This window comes from Macrobrachium rosenbergii, chromosome 16 (genome assembly GCF_040412425.1).
Source record: "Macrobrachium rosenbergii isolate ZJJX-2024 chromosome 16, ASM4041242v1, whole genome shotgun sequence".
NCBI classification, from domain to species: Eukaryota; Metazoa; Arthropoda; class Malacostraca; order Decapoda; family Palaemonidae; genus Macrobrachium; species Macrobrachium rosenbergii.
Window position 1 is genome coordinate 45,042,077 of NC_089756.1, and position 16,184 is coordinate 45,058,260.

The following is a 16,184-nucleotide window of genomic DNA, read 5'->3' on the forward strand; positions in this document are numbered from 1 at the left end:
GTCTTATAATATACGAGGGTAGAAAGAGATCGTAAAAACAGGCTCCTTTGAGGAAAGAATGGAGGACGGTAGGTTGGTGGAAAGTGTGTATTTCTGAAGTGTTGAAAGGGAGGATGAAAGAAAGACCTATAAACTAGAAAGTGCTGGATGAGTAGATGGAAGTGGTATTAGAAAGTGAGGGCCGTAACATCCAGGAAGCAAGAAAATGTGCAAGCGAGAGGTTAAGGCATGGTGTCCGTAATGGGTTTCACGCACTACTGATGATCCTTATTTGTAGGTGTGTGAAACGGCTTCTCTTATGGAATTTTTCTGCTCAGAAGGTTCATCTACGATCCATTAGATGAAGTATGACTTTGGCAGTGACCGAAGTCTTGTCAGGGAATTGGCTTTATGTTGATTTGTGTATATATATATATATATATATATATATATATATATATATATATATATATATATATATATATATATATACATATACATATACATATACACATGTGTATATATATATATATATATATATATATATATATATATATATATATATATATATATATATATATATATGTATATGTCATTTAATAGCATTTGAAAATAAATTCATCTAAGGCCATTTAATAGGAAGTATAAATCAAGAAGTACAGCGCTTTCATGTTACCTTGAAAATTTGTTGAAATAACATGAAAGCGCTTGGTACTTCTTTCTTTATCTGTTGTGGGGCCTTAGCTAAATATATATATATATATATATATATATATATATATATATATATATATATATATATATATATGTATGTATATATATATATGTGAATGTCTTTTCCTGTAATACTACAGTGTAATATGAAAATAAGAAATATAAAACACTATTTAAACGTTGAAACCATATATTTCACACTTGTTTCTGTGCCCCTGTTCACTGTTGAAATATGGACAGGTGGAAAGTTACAATGGTATATATAAAAAACATGAAGGTGTGGCCTTAGGCCTCCTATAACATCGGAGGCCTATATATATATATATGTTTTTGTATATATATGTTGTAATATATCCACCTGTCCATATTATATAGTGATATATATATATATATAGAAATATATATATATATATATATATAACGTTTAAATAGTGTTTATGGGCCTTATATATTTATATATATATATGTATGTATGTAAGTATATATATGTGTATTTATATAATTATATACACATATATACTGTATATATATATATATATATATATATATATATATATATATATATTATATATGCATATATATATGTATATATATGTGTGTGTGTGTGTGTGTGTATAACTGAATCACGAAAATATGGAGTGTGATGAATATATAAATAAAGACAAAATCCACGAAGGAAAGAGAATGTTTCTCTTTCCTTCATGGATTTTATCTATATATATATATATATATATATATATATATATATATATATATATATATATATATATATATGTAAATTTGTGTGTGTGTGTGTAGATATGGCTATAATAGTTCTAATAATATAAATTACGACACAGTTGCGCATAGTATATACCTTGATACGAGTAGGACTTCCGGGTTAGGCGCCAAGGCATTAAGCAGCCATCCAGTCAGAAAGGGAGCTGTGATAACTTGCATGGAACGCCTCCTCCCCAACGTGCTTACCAACCAGCCAGCCATCCATGCCCCGAAGAGCATGCCGAGGGATACCATGCTACCTGGAAATGCATAGAGAACCTTTCACGTAGTTGTGTCTAGTCATGGTGGGAAGGATTTCTTCGAAGTGATTAATTTCTATGAAGGAACTACTTGTCTAATGGGGTTAAGGTTTGGGAAGAAACAAAACTTCCATTGTGGTCAATTTCTGGGAAGGTACAACATATCCAAGACGATTCATTCCTATGACAGAACAGTGTCTTGAAAGAGATTGATTTCTAAGACGTATAAGGGATTCAGTTCTTAGAAGATACGTCTCCAAAATGAGTAAGTTTTGGGAAGAAACAGCACTCCAAAGGGAGTAAGCACTGGAAAGAAATATCTCCAGAGGGATTCGAGAAGTCACGGGTGCAAAATAAATCAATAGATTAGCAAGAATACAAGGTTCGTCATCGTCTAATTGCTTATTCAAATGGCCTATGTTGATTTTTAAGAGGTGAAGGGATTGCATAAGAGAAATAAAACTAAATTTGTCATGTAACGCCATATCCTCGTGCTAGATACGAGCTTGATTGGACCAGTAGTATCAGACCCCGGGTTATCAGCTTTGTCCTGCTTAGTACCTCTTGAGTTATCAGAATATCGACCCAAATTTCTCAGTAAACTGAAACATAAAATGGTTGTATTGAGGGTATTTAATTTTTTTTTGTGTTTAAACTATAATGAATTATGCAGATGATCGTTAACATTACTGTATAATGAGCCCACATACGATACTATATAGGTGTGAAAGTAAGAGAAGTACTACTTAGAAACCTTCAGCGAAGCCTAAATTGGGAACCACATGCTCAGTACCTTAGACCTTGCCCTGCTGAAGAACTCAGACCTTGTCCTGCTCAATACCTTAGACCTTGCCCTTGCTGAAGAACTCAGACCTTGTCCTGCTCAATACCTTAGACCTTGCCCCTGCTGAAGAACTCAGACCTTGTCCTGCTCAACACCGTAGACCTTGCCCTGCTGAAGAACTCAGACCTTGTCCTGCTCAGTGCCTTAGACCTTGCCCTGCTGAAGAACTCAGACCTTGTCCTGCTCAATACCTTAGACCTTGCCCCTGCTGAAGAACTCAGACCTTGTCCTGCTTAATACCTTAGACCTTGCCCTGCTGAAGAACTCAGACCTTGTCCTGCTCAACACCGTAGACCTTGCCCTGCTGAAGAACTCAGACCTTGTCCTGCTCAACACCGTAGACCTTGCCCTGCTGAAGAACTCAGACCTTGTCCTGCTCAGTGCCTTAGACCTTGCCCTGCTGAAGAACTCAGACCTTGTCCTGCTCAATACCTTAGACCTTGCCCCTGCTGAAGAACTCAGACCTTGTCCTGCTTAATACCTTAGACCTTGCCCCTGCTGAAGAACTCAGACCTTGTCCTGCTCAATACCGTCTGCTGAAGAACCTTGTCCTGCTCAGTGCCTTAGACCTTGCCCTGCTGAAGAACTCAGACCTTGTCCTGCTCAATACCTTAGACCTTGCCCCTGCTGAAGAACTCAGACCTTGTCCTGCTCAGTAACTTAGACTTTGCCCCTGCTGAAGAACTCAGACCTTGTCCTGCTTAATACCTTAGACCTTGCCCTGCTGAAGAACTCAGACCTTGTCCTGCTTAATACCTTAGACCTTGCCCTGCTGAAGAACTCAGACCTTGTCCTGCTCAATATCTTAGACCTTGCCCTGCTGAAGAACTCAGACCTTGTCCTGCTCAATACCTTAGACCTTGCCCCAGCTGAAGAGCTCAGACCTTGCCCTGGTCAATAACTTAGACCTTGCCCTGCTGAAGAACTCAGACCTTGTCCTGCTTAATACCTTAGACCTTGCCCTGCTGAAGAACTCATACCTTGTCCTGATCAATATCTTAGACCTTGCCCTGCTGAAGAACTCAGACCTTGTCCTGCTGAATACCTTAGACCTTGCCCTGCTGAAGAACTCAGACCTTGTCCTGCTCAATACCTTAGACCTTGCCCCTGCTGAAGAGCTCAGACCTTGTCCTGCTCAATAACTTAGACTTTGCCCCTGCTGAAGAACTCAGACCTTGTCCTGCTTAATACCTTAGACCTTGCCCTGCTGAAGAACTCATACCTTGTCCTGCTCAATATCTTAGACCTTGCCCTGCTGAAGAACTCAGACCTTGTCCTGCTGAATACCTTAGACCTTGCCCTGCTGAAGAACTCAGACCTTGTCCTGCTCAATACCTTAGACCTTGCCCCTGCTGAAGAGCTCAGACCTTGTCCTGCTCAATAACTTAGACTTTGCCCCTGCTGAAGAACTCAGCCTTGTCCTGCTTAATACCTTAGACCTTGCCTTGCTGAAGAACTCATACCTTGTCCTGCTCAACATCTTAGACCTTGCCCTGCTGAAGAACTCAGACCTTGTCCTGCTGAATACCTTAGACCTTGCCCCTGCTCAGTACTCAAGACCTTGCCTCTGCTCAAAACCTTAGACCTGCCATGCAGAAGTCCTTAGACCTTGCTCCAGCTCAAGGCCGTAGAGATTACTTCTGCTTAGGAGCATTAAGTATTGAAAGAGTTTGACTGAATTAAGAATTACTATTATTACTGGTTACATGGTGTGCACAGTACACAACGATCTTCAAAGGTTTTAACCTGCAAGAAGTGAAGTTGGTGAAATTTAGTTAAAGTAACGTACAGTAGTTTGTGATCAGACTGTCCAAAGTAATAAGGGTATAGCTAATAGAAGATTACAAGCGAATAATAATGTGCAAAATCCATTTAGTTTTTCAGGATTTTAATAATCACATTTCCTTCTATAAAGGTTAACTGACCTCCTCGTTTCATTTAAGAAAAACAGTAGGAGCGGTTTGACAACCATAAAGTTTTACTCATTAGAAAGCAAGTCATTCGTAAGCGAGTCGTATTTTTCGAGGAATGTGTCCAAGATGTTAGACTACTTTTCTGTACTATCGGTTCCCTGTAGGGGGATAGTGCCGTCATTGCACCTCACGCGGTGCACTGTAGGCATTACTTAAGTTTCTTTACAGCGTCCCTTCGGCCCCTAGTTGCAACCCCTTTCGTTCCTTTTACTGTATCTCCCTTCATATTCTCTTCCATCTTACTTTCCATCCTCTCATTGATTTATAGTGCAACTGCGAGGTTTTCCTCCTGTTACACCTTTCAAACATTTTACTGTCAGTTTCCGTTTCAGCGCTGAATGACCTCATAGGTCCCAGTGCTTGGCCTTTGGCCTAAACTCTATATGCAGTCAACTATACCATCAGTCATGCATCGTCAGTTGACATTTCTCATTTGATATAACAGTAACTCCTCTTAGCTTAGCTATTAGTATCCAGGTAATTTTAGACTATTCTTTTTATAAGGAGTAGAACTGGAAACGTGAGTATTAACATTTGAAACGAATTGATGGATGACAATAACAGGTTTTTTATAAGAAGAAAAAATGCAGGTAATGGATCATAGTTATGCCCTGTATTAATTAGTCCTTGCTTATCCTTTTAATATATTCTTTAATTGCTACCAGGAGCAAACGAATCTTTCACCCACAGCATACGCATGAAAATGTTACATTTTACGTACTATTTGGAAATGTTATACTACATTCTAAATGGGAGATCTGTTGCATGAATTCTGTCTTCAACAATGGGGCCAGTGTAACTAAATATTCGTCTCGTCAGCAGGTCATGTGTTGCATAAGTTGAGAAAAAAAAAAAACCTGAACGTGTCTGAAATGAAGTGCTCGACGGAATCTTGTGATTTTGTCAGTGTTGATCGTGGCCTGTTTCAGACTTTTCAGACTGACAAGTTTGCTAGTTAAATGCCCTTTGTAACTCAGACTTGGGGAAAGGAGGAAAACGAGGGGAAATTATTCAGCGGGGAACCTTTAAGGAATCCATAAAGCATTATGAAAGGGAAAACTATAGAAGTGAGAGAAAGGTTCAGGAGTCATTGGTCATATATTCAGATTCAGTACAGGTTAATTTTAAGCCTATATTCGGGCATAAATGAAAAGTTTTGTGTAGTTTTTGGTGTGACGTGGACGAGTTAGTGATTCATTTTACCCGTCCCATTCCTTCCCAAAGTCTAACCGAAACCTGTTCCATTTAACCATCATTATGTAACCATAGACACTCCAGATCACCTGACACGACCAAAAACAGATCTTAGTAATAAGCTTACGTAATCTTACCTGTCATTTCTTTTTATAAAGGAGTAGCGGGAAGAAATGCCTCTGTCTACTATGGATGGAAACGATTGACCTCTATAGTCGAAAAGAAGTTGCAGCAGTGAAGGAAAGCCTTCAAGAACTGTGACGGATTTAAAATTCGCGTAACCTTACCTGTCATGTCTTTCTGCAGAGCGTTGAGGGCCATTTCCGTTCCCACCAGAGTAGCGTTGTTGACCGCCATGTCGGATAGGGCAGGCGAGGGCCAGGGTAAGGCGACGCCGAGGGAAAAATGCCCCATGCAACCCATACAAACGAGCCCCATCTGGAATGATTGGGGAACCTTGGTATTAGATGTCCTTTAGGTGAGCGGTTGCGCACACACACACACACACACACACACACACACACACACACACACACACACACACACACACACACACACACACACAGAAATAGACGTAGAAGTGAACGCAGGTTTTAACTGCCATTTATGAAAAGGTGTATAATAATTATGAATAATGATTTTCAGTTTGGTTTTTGGATGAAGGACAAATTTTTTTGTAAAGGAGAGGCAGATGGGATGGGCAACCCAATGCCCTTACCTAGTCCAGGTTCAAAGAAAACATGTTAAGAAAAAGGGAAATAAAAGAGCGGGGATTTCACCATGAAGGCAGCAATACACCTGGCTCTTGAAGGATAAAAGTCTCTCTCTCTCTCTCTCTCTCTCTCTCTCTCTCTCTCTCTCTCTCTCTCTCTCTCTCTCTCTCGTGACTCGCTTTTTCTCTCACCATTCTCTCTACTACTGTATAGTATTAATAAATATGGACCAGCCATTTCCATTTTTCCAAATATTCAGTTTGCCATCTACCTGTCTTTACCATCGTTATCTGAAAAGTGTGAAGAAAAAGAATGGTATGGTTTTAAATTTTTATGAAATGAATCAAGGTTTGATTTTGTTGCTCTGCATTAAGAACGTCTTCTCTCTTTTCAGAATACAGTATGTAGCCTTCTGTGGTGTCAGACAATCGCCTGCCTTCTTGCTGTAGGGTAAGTAGGATATGTGTCACCTTTTCATAATTATTGTTTACAGTTTTGTTTCAGTGAAACGTACCTGTCAGTTTAGCCAAATTTTATACAGTGTTTATATATATATATATATATATATATATATATATATATATATATATATATATATATACATTAAAGCTACAAATGTCGTTTAATATCCAATTCACGCTACTTCGAGAGTGTTCCCCGAGGACTTATCATCAAAGGGAATATTTAAGTGATAAATGGATCGAGACACTTCAGTACCGATCCATTTATCGCTTTAAATTCCCTATTCGGTGATAATTCCCCTTCGGGGATACTCAAGCAGCAGTGGAATTGAACATTTATAACAATGATTGTATATAAATCGCGGTGTGATAAAAATTTCATTATACATATATATAGACTGTATATATATTATATATATATATAATACATAATACATAATATTATAGTATATATATATATATATATATATATATATATATATATATATATATATATATATATATATAATTAAATTTTATCACACCACGATTTATATACAATCATTAAACTACAAATGTCGTTTAATATCAACTCACATATATATATATATATATATATATATATATATATATATATACATATATATATATATATATATATATATATATATATATATATATATATATATATATATATATATATATATATATATATATATATATATATATATATATATATATATATATATATATATATTATATGCCTGGCCTATTCCGCCGTCAGCAAACAGTTGTCGCATTATAAGACACATACAATGTTGCCATAGGTATGCCCAAAGATTTAGCTATAACTGATGAAAGTCGTCGGCGGTTTTCGCGCCGTCTTCGGCTGTATGTGATCCATTAGCAGATGATGCATGTCTTCTCATTCACGAGATTCTAGATGGGGCGATAGCTATAATTTTGGTGATATTTTGTGTCAAGAGGATTATGAAGATGATGTAGCTAATATGAGAGAAGGCAAAATAGTAAAATAGCGAAAGCACATTGGTTACAATGACGCGATGGCAACGCTGCGCTGGATGTTGGACGTGAGTTGGTGACGGAGTGGTCCTAATTATCGTCGAAGTTGCATCGTGTATAGCTAGTTCCACCGAATTGCGCATCATCGCTAATTCCCGAGTGGCTATACGTGACTGTTCTAAAAACAAGGACAATGGAGGGAGAGAGAGAGAGAGAGAGAGAGAGAGAGAGAGAGAGAGAGAGAGAGAGAGAGGAGTAGAGTAAAGCATTTCCGCCATCCATAACTAAAATAAAAGTTTTTGTTTTGAATAATATTTCTAAATATAAAATATGTAAAATAGGGAGATACGAATATATACCCCTTTCATTAGGTAATTAATATCCGTAACGTTAAAAAAATGAAATGTGTCTTAATCACTGCAAAAAATTTATTTCTCATGTCATTCAAATCCGTAGGGGAGTAGTGCCCTCAGTGCACCTCATGCGGTGCACTATAGGCATTACTTAGGGTTCTTTGCGGCGTCCCTTCGGCCCCTAGCTGTAACCCCTTTCATTTCTTATACTGTACATCTGTCCATATTCTTTTTCTTCTACCTTACTTTCCACGCCCCCACCCCTTCTAACGGTTGATTCATAGTGCAACTGCGAGGTTTCCCTCGTGTTACACCTTTAAAACCTTGTTACTCTCAGTTTCCATTCAGCGCTGAGTGACCTCATGGGCCCCAGCGCTTGACCTTTGGCCTAAATTTTATATTCCAGTTCCAGTTCATTCGAAACGAAATAAAATAGCGCAGTTGTAAATATTATTTCCAAATAGAACTGTTTGATTTAACAATAGCGAATTCATGCCAGTTCATGCACTCTTTATAAACCATGAAGTTCCACCGAGATGAGGTGAAATTTGAATGTTTGAAGTTGATACTTTTGTTATTCTAATACAGTTATCCCTTTTTATGAGGGGAAAATAAAACTGTTGAAAATTCTGAAACAACTCTGTAAAGCGTGCCATGCTACTCAAGGTCAAGAGACATTGATTAAAGTGACTTTAAGGCCGTCGAAATATGGATTAGCTAAGGTTGTATAATATTTAGAAATAAAAAGACCACAGTCTCATTTGGGCATGGCAGAATTTAAAGAAGTTGAACAGCCTCGTGATAAGAGACATCCACCAAAGCATTGTCATCTCTATCGCATCCAATTTCTTCTCTTGCACTGGCCATGTTTCTGCAACATCACTACTGTCTCATACACTCTTCCTTTAACCTTCATGTTGATTCTGCCGTCACACAAGACGCCTGACATCGTTCTCCAGTTTTTCCATCCAGCCTGCACTCTCTGTGTTATTTCTACATCCAAATTCCCATCACCAGCTACTGTTGAGCCAAGATACCTAAATTTTTCTACTCGATTCTACCTTGTCCCTTCCATACTAATCTCGGAGTCTTGATCTTCATTAAACCTTAGGTGGTCAGCCTTCTTTCTACTGATCTTTAATCCTCTGTCTTCCAGTGCCTTCCTCCGTTGCTCTAGTTTTGACTCCACTACCCCTCTGTTGGGTGATGCATAACGCGATGTCATCAGCAAACAGCATGGATTGATCTCTTATTCCTTCAGATATCACATCCATAATCAGGCCAAAAAGATATGGACTTGAAGCAGATCCCTGATGTAAACCAACTCTTACTGGTATCCATTCAGTTAACCCAACACTGCTGCTAACCTGCTTTTTTGCTCCTTCTCACATATCTTGGATCAACCTCACGTATTTCTCCGGTATTCCCTTCACTTGCATACACCTCCAAACCTCATGGCGTGGGACTCAATCATATGCCTTTTCCAGATATATACATTATATATATACATATAATATCTGATAATATATATATGTATATATGCATAGATACACATATATATACACACACATATATACTGTATACATCTGTCAATGAATCCTGGTTCACCTCAGATTGCCATTGAACTGGATGAATAATTAGAAAAAAGAAACAAGTTGCCCAAGAGCTGTCGTGTTCTTATAAGACCTTGGGGTCAGTTGATACAAACGTTTACATGTAGGTACAAAGCCATCTCTGTGATAGCAATACATAAACAAAAATTACTTTAAAGCTACCTTAAAATGTTTGAAAATTTTCATTTCAATAATTTGTTATCAGTTCTAAGGGATTTGTCTTTCAACATACGATTCGTTAATGTTTCGTTTCGTAATATCCTGGCAGTACGTGGACTCTTATACTTGATTTCAGCGCATGTTGTTAAGGTTAAAGTCCTCCTGAGCCTTGCATGGCTCATAGGACCAGTGCTGAACTCGGTTTCTTAGGCCAACAGCCAGGGAGGGGGAGAAGCCCTGTTGCGTAAGACATGTGGCCAGTGTGTCGCTAGGACCACTGTTAAACCCCCAGCACTAGGGCTGGTACATATTTTCTTACTAATCCTCTTGAGTTTTCAGACCGCTAGGTTGGCGGCCCACCGGGTTTATGCAATGGCGCCATCCCCAAGCCATCAGTGAGTGGCAGGATTTGAACCCCGGGTCTCTCGACTGGTAGGCGAGAACCTTACTAATTTCATAAGTACGTTCGTTCGTTTGTTCAGGAGAATTCCTAATCAATATATTTTTACTATGGATTGTTGTTAACTACTTAACATTACGTGGTTTTAGTAACTTTGGAATGACGATGAACTGGTTACAGAATGGTTAAATAAGGTTTGTTGTTACAGAATGGTTAAATAAGGTTTATTGTTTTGTCTACGAAACTGCAAAGGTATTAATGATTTCAATCTCTTCTTCTTGTTTTTAAAATTCTCCTATGGCTCAGTGATGATATATATATATATATATATATATATATATATATATATATATATATATATATACACACACATATATATATATATATATATATATATATATATATATATATATATATATATATATATATATGTATGTATATATATAATATATATATATATATATATATATATATATATATATATATATATATATATATATATATATATATATATATATATATATATATATATATATATATATATATATATGAATAATTTTATCACATCACCGTGATTCATATACAAGCATGAGCTACAATCGTCCTTTGATATCAATTGGCTCTACCTCCAGAAATAATATATTTTCATATATGTTACCGAAGAATTTTTTAGTTGATAATAAGTTCTGTGTCTCGTGGGCTCGAACACGGAGACAGAACTCAGGACTACAGTGACGCGATTTTAACCACCTGCGGCCGAATGGTTAAAATCGCGTCACTATCCCTGATTCTTGTCTGCGTCGTGGGTTCGAGCCTGCATCTTACTGGCTTATATCAACTGAAAAATCGCCGGTAACATATATGAAAATATATTATTTCGAGGCAGAAACAAATTGAATATTAAAGGACGTTTGTAACAATGCTATATATTACAAATAAGCAAGCCAGAAATAGCATTTAATGTTCGGTCCAGTATACCTTGGGAATAACTTACACCCAAGAAATTGATAATTGATTAGTCCGTCACCGGTGGGATTCGAACCACGGTGACTTTTGACCACTGAGCAATCAGGTGGTTCGAATCCCACTGGTGACGAAGCACTTACCAATTATAATTCCCCCATGGGAGCAAATTATTTCCTAGATATAGGGAACTGGATATTAAACGATATTTGCGAATATAAAAAAAAATGACATGGTGCATTATATATGTATATATATTAAATAAAGCGTATAATGACTATGGTATATATATATGTACTGTATATATATTTATATATATATATATCTAATAAAACAACTAATGATTAAGATTTTGTGTAGGAAAGCTTCCATCATACTCGCCTGTTTCAGTAATCTAATGCGTCTCTCAGATGCTGGTTCTTCCTTAACTTCTTGTTCTTCAACGCCATCTGTTGGGTAAAATGAGACTTGTGTATTATAGGCCTTGCATATTTTCCCTCGTTACAGATCTGCAGGTTGACCTCTTTGGGTTACTAAAGGAAAAGAAAATTCTTTTATTGTTTGGGATTTCTATGGTAATTTTTAAATGTGAAGAAAAATCTGTTTAACATAAAACGTTTACTCTTTAGGAAGGAAATTTTCCAGTGGGAATGGGATTAGTCATATGAGGTTTCTCAACGGAAAATAAGTAATGCAGATAGTGAAGAAAAATACAATTTTCATGTCAGGATTGGAAATAGCTGTTATTTGCACCTTTCTTTTTTAGTTTTCTGTAAAAGAATGCTGTTGAGATGGCTTTGTCTGTCCGTCCGCATTTTTTCTGTCCGCCCTCAGATCTTAAGAGCTACCGAGGCTAGAGGGCTACAGATTATGTTGATCATCCACCCTCCAATCATTAAACGTACCAAATTGCAGCCCTCTAGTCTCAGTAGTCTTTACTTTATTTAAGGTTAAAGTTAGCCATGATCGTGCGTCTGGTAACGATATAGGACAGGCCACCACCGGGCCTCGTCTGAAAGTTTCATGGGCCGCGGCTCATACAGCATTATACGCTGTACAAACTCGATTGTGCCGAAGAAACTTCGGCGCATTTTTTATTTGTTAAATTGTAAAGTCAGTTCAGAAAGGCCTGTCAGTAGTCATGTGGTGCATTGCCCAAAGAATATATGATGATATAGTAAATGGATATTTACTTTCAATTATTATTATTAGTAGAGTACCAAACATATGTTCTCATTCTTATGAGAAAATAATATATAATATTATGCTCATGTTTAGCTGTTAAAGTAATGATTAGCCGGTAACAGTTTTTTTTTCTAGAGCCACCCGCTGTTGAGGGGAAAAATTTATATATATATATATTTTTATAAATATTTACGCTGTTCGCCCTCGAACATTTAGGGATAGTAGTATCAGTCAACCTGATCAAGACCAAATTGCTTTCATCCGTGGGCGTCTTCAGTTTGGAAACCTTAACGTCCGTTGGAGAAGAGCGGGATAGGTAAGTTAGTATTCACCTATGGGAAAATTTCCCATATCAGCCTTAAAAATAGGTGGTCCTAAGGTCCTTTTTCCTTTTTACCTGTCTGTCGTGGCGAATGTTTTAACAGAGCATAGACGCCTAAAACGACTGAAGCCTGTTTTGACCCAGCGCCCGGTCGAAGTGTTCCACAGAAAGAAAGCAACACCCGTCTCGAGCAGGCGTCTGGAAGGTGGCCCTGTCCCCGCCTTTGTCTATTTTATTAATGATGAATGGTGGGCAAAAACACACCGAACTTCCAGCACGTCCGTTGTAAATGCGCTCCAGCGGCAAGTCATTAAGGTAGATTCTATAGTGTGCTGTTGAGCAGATCCACATTCTTTGCCAACCTCTTTTCTCATATTTCATTTTTTCTTTGTTTTCTTCCTTCAATACCACTTGAACATATGTGTTACGAAGTCTGAATTAAGCCTAATTGATATATTGTGAGCTTCAACACGTTATTCCAGTAAAATACCTAGGATTTAGGGTAAGCAAAATCAGGTTAAATCTCGATGCTTTGTATGCCTCGCGTCCGAATGTTTGGAAGAACCGTTGCGTTTAAAATCAAATTCATCTCACATATTCTTTGTTAAGGTTAATAACCCTTAACTGGCGACAACTGGCTAATTAACGACTGTCTTTTGTGAGGTTAACTTTTGGCTGAAGTGGCAGGTTACGTGTAATCTTGGTTTGCAGACTGGCCAGAAAACTACGTAAATTGGATAAACACATGATCCAACCAGACCATCACGTAACAATATATATATAATATATATATATATATATATATATATATATATATATATATATATATATAATATATATAATAATATATATAATATATATATATATATATATATATATATATATATATATATATATATATATATATATATATATATAAGAAAGAGAATAATGGAGTACAGAGGTCGTAGGAATAAAAGTGCTAAAAGTGATTACCGATGAAAGTATAAGTATAAATAATTGAAATAATTGGCAGTTATGATAGATAAAATTCATAGCGAAATGAGAGGAAAATACTGATTGCCCGAATACGTCTGCATGCAAGGGACCCCAGACCCAAGTCTGGAAGTCATGACATGGAGGCTATGGCATAGCGTGACAAAGTCTGTTCTGATATGGATTTCGCGTAATTTTGGGAGCTTTTCTTACCTAACCCCATCTGCCCGGCTGATGTGGCATTGTGATATACGACAAGCAGTGAATCAGTCTGCTAACTTGAAATGCCAGCAGTTCCGCTCTGTGCCAGTTTCTATATTTGTATACATTAGGCAACGAATGGGAATCAGACATGTTTCTTGTTTTTGCAGTTTGTTATTTACACTTGAAAGCATTCAAACTGCGCAAAAACATCCGCCAGCACGAAAAAACAAATTGAACCCAATTCCAAAAAGCTGATTCATATCAAATTCTAATAAAACCATCCGTGATCCATATTCCATGTAGCCACATTTCATTGAAATCCATCTTGAACTTCTCGAGATGTGTGAGCCATCTTTAACTTCTTGAGATGTGTGGGCCATCTTTAACTTCTCGAGATGTGTGAGCCATCTTTAACTTTTCGAGATGTGTGAGCCATCTTTAACTTCTCGAGATGTGTGGGCCATCTTTAACTTCTCGAGATGTGTGGGCCATCTTTAATTTCTCGAGATGTGTGGGCCATCTTTAACTTCTCGAGATGTGTGAGCCATCTTTAACTTCTCGAGATATGTGAGCCATCTTTAGCTTCTCGAGATGTGTGAGCCATCTTTAACTTCTCGAGATGTGCGAGCCATCTTTAACTTCTCGAGATGTGTGAGCCATCTTTAACTTCTCGAGATGTGTGAGCCATCTTTAACTTCTCGAGATGTGAGAGCCATCTTTAACTTCTCGAGATATGTGAGCCATCTTTAACTTCTCGAGATGTGTGAGCCATCTTTAACTTCTCGAGATATGTGAGCCATCTTTAACTTCTCGAGATGTGTAGATCGACAGACGCAACCAAAAAAAAAAAAAAAATGACTGAATACATAATCCCCGTTTCGGTTGGGGAGGTAACAAATGTTTCAGTGCACAAGAGTAAATAAAACAGAATACTTCAACGCAAGAGAGTACGTGCAGTGTAGAGTATTTCAGCTGAATAATACTTATCTCTAACACAAGGCCGTGTGATAACCCACCTTTTTTTGTGTTTAATTTAAATGCTTATAATCTTTGGTGGGAAGCGCTCTTGTGCAGTGAAAGCCTTTAGTAGTAAATTTGTACGGAGGTCACGAAATCGTTTCAATTTTGGTGTTCCGAGGATTTACAGAATTTGCTTGAAGTGGGAGCATTCACTACTCTCGCTATTTCTCTTTTCATATATATGTTAATCGGGAACATTAATTCAGTGGTTCTTTGTTGAAGGAGAATCCCGATTCTTAATTCAGTAGTACGAACCAGATTTCCTAGAGTTTTCTTTAAGACCCTCTGGTTGTGAAGGAGGGAGACAAAGGGATTGTGCTGGTTTGTGTAGATCGTATTAAGCCTTGTGTTTGAGAGAGAGAGAGAGAGAGAGAGAGAGAGAGAGAGAGAGAGACTGTGGTACCGAATTAGTTTTCGTCGAGAAGAACCTGTTTAATTCTCCCAAGGATCGCGTGCCTGCAGTCATAACCCTACAGCTAAAAAGACTTCTTTTTCAATGGAGGACTATGGACTTGTTGTCTTTTATGGTACATGATTATATTCTGGATTAGAAGTGACTGTTGGGCCTGATTCTCACTTGAAAAATTAGACATGGATTAAATAGCTAGGCTTATGATATTGTTATTATTACAAGAACTCATTACTTACATCAATATATGTATCAAGTTTAGGTTTATTTTTTATCAAATAATGGAAAATAGCATCGAAAAATATAGCAAGTTACAAAGTTATATGTAATTTATTTGGTATTAAGGTAAGGCATATTCGTTCTGTTATGTTATGTTATTAGTACCTAGTTGAAAGGGTATCACACATCATCTACAATGATCATATTTCCACTTTGTCAGTTAACTACAGAGTTGGTAGATGTGAAATCAATTTCACCTTGATTTAGACTCAAGTGAAGCAAAGCAAATGTGCAAAGATAGAGATTTAACAGTAAGAGGTAACGAAGGCTTTTTCACTATGAATTTGGACTGCATTCTTATTTAAGTGTACCTTCCCTTTTGTACAAATCTACATCAGTTATAAATTATTCATTTGGAAAGTGGATTATGATGACCCCGCCCTAATTGTGCAGTATTATTATT

At 37.2% G+C, this 16,184-nt stretch overlaps 2 protein-coding genes across 2 annotated transcripts in view; one reads left to right on the plus strand and one right to left on the minus strand.

Annotated features, from left to right (window-relative positions):
* Positions 1-16,184, plus strand: part of LOC136847395 (transcription factor Adf-1-like) — a 129,746-nt gene that overhangs the window by 23,640 nt on the left and 89,922 nt on the right. Inside the window, exon 2 of the mRNA XM_067119040.1 lies at positions 6,831-6,886. The gene's annotated coding sequence lies outside the window, so the exon portion shown is untranslated. The remainder of the gene's footprint in view (positions 1-6,830; positions 6,887-16,184) is intronic.
* The window catches only part of LOC136847389 (solute carrier family 2, facilitated glucose transporter member 8-like), a 28,935-nt gene that overhangs the window by 4,629 nt on the left and 8,122 nt on the right, over positions 1-16,184 (minus strand). The window contains exons 3-5 of the mRNA XM_067119032.1: positions 11,769-11,836; positions 6,011-6,161; positions 1,550-1,712 (exon numbers count right to left, since the gene is read on the minus strand). Coding sequence (XP_066975133.1) covers positions 1,550-1,712; positions 6,011-6,161; positions 11,769-11,836 — 382 coding nt within the window. The remainder of the gene's footprint in view (positions 1-1,549; positions 1,713-6,010; positions 6,162-11,768; positions 11,837-16,184) is intronic.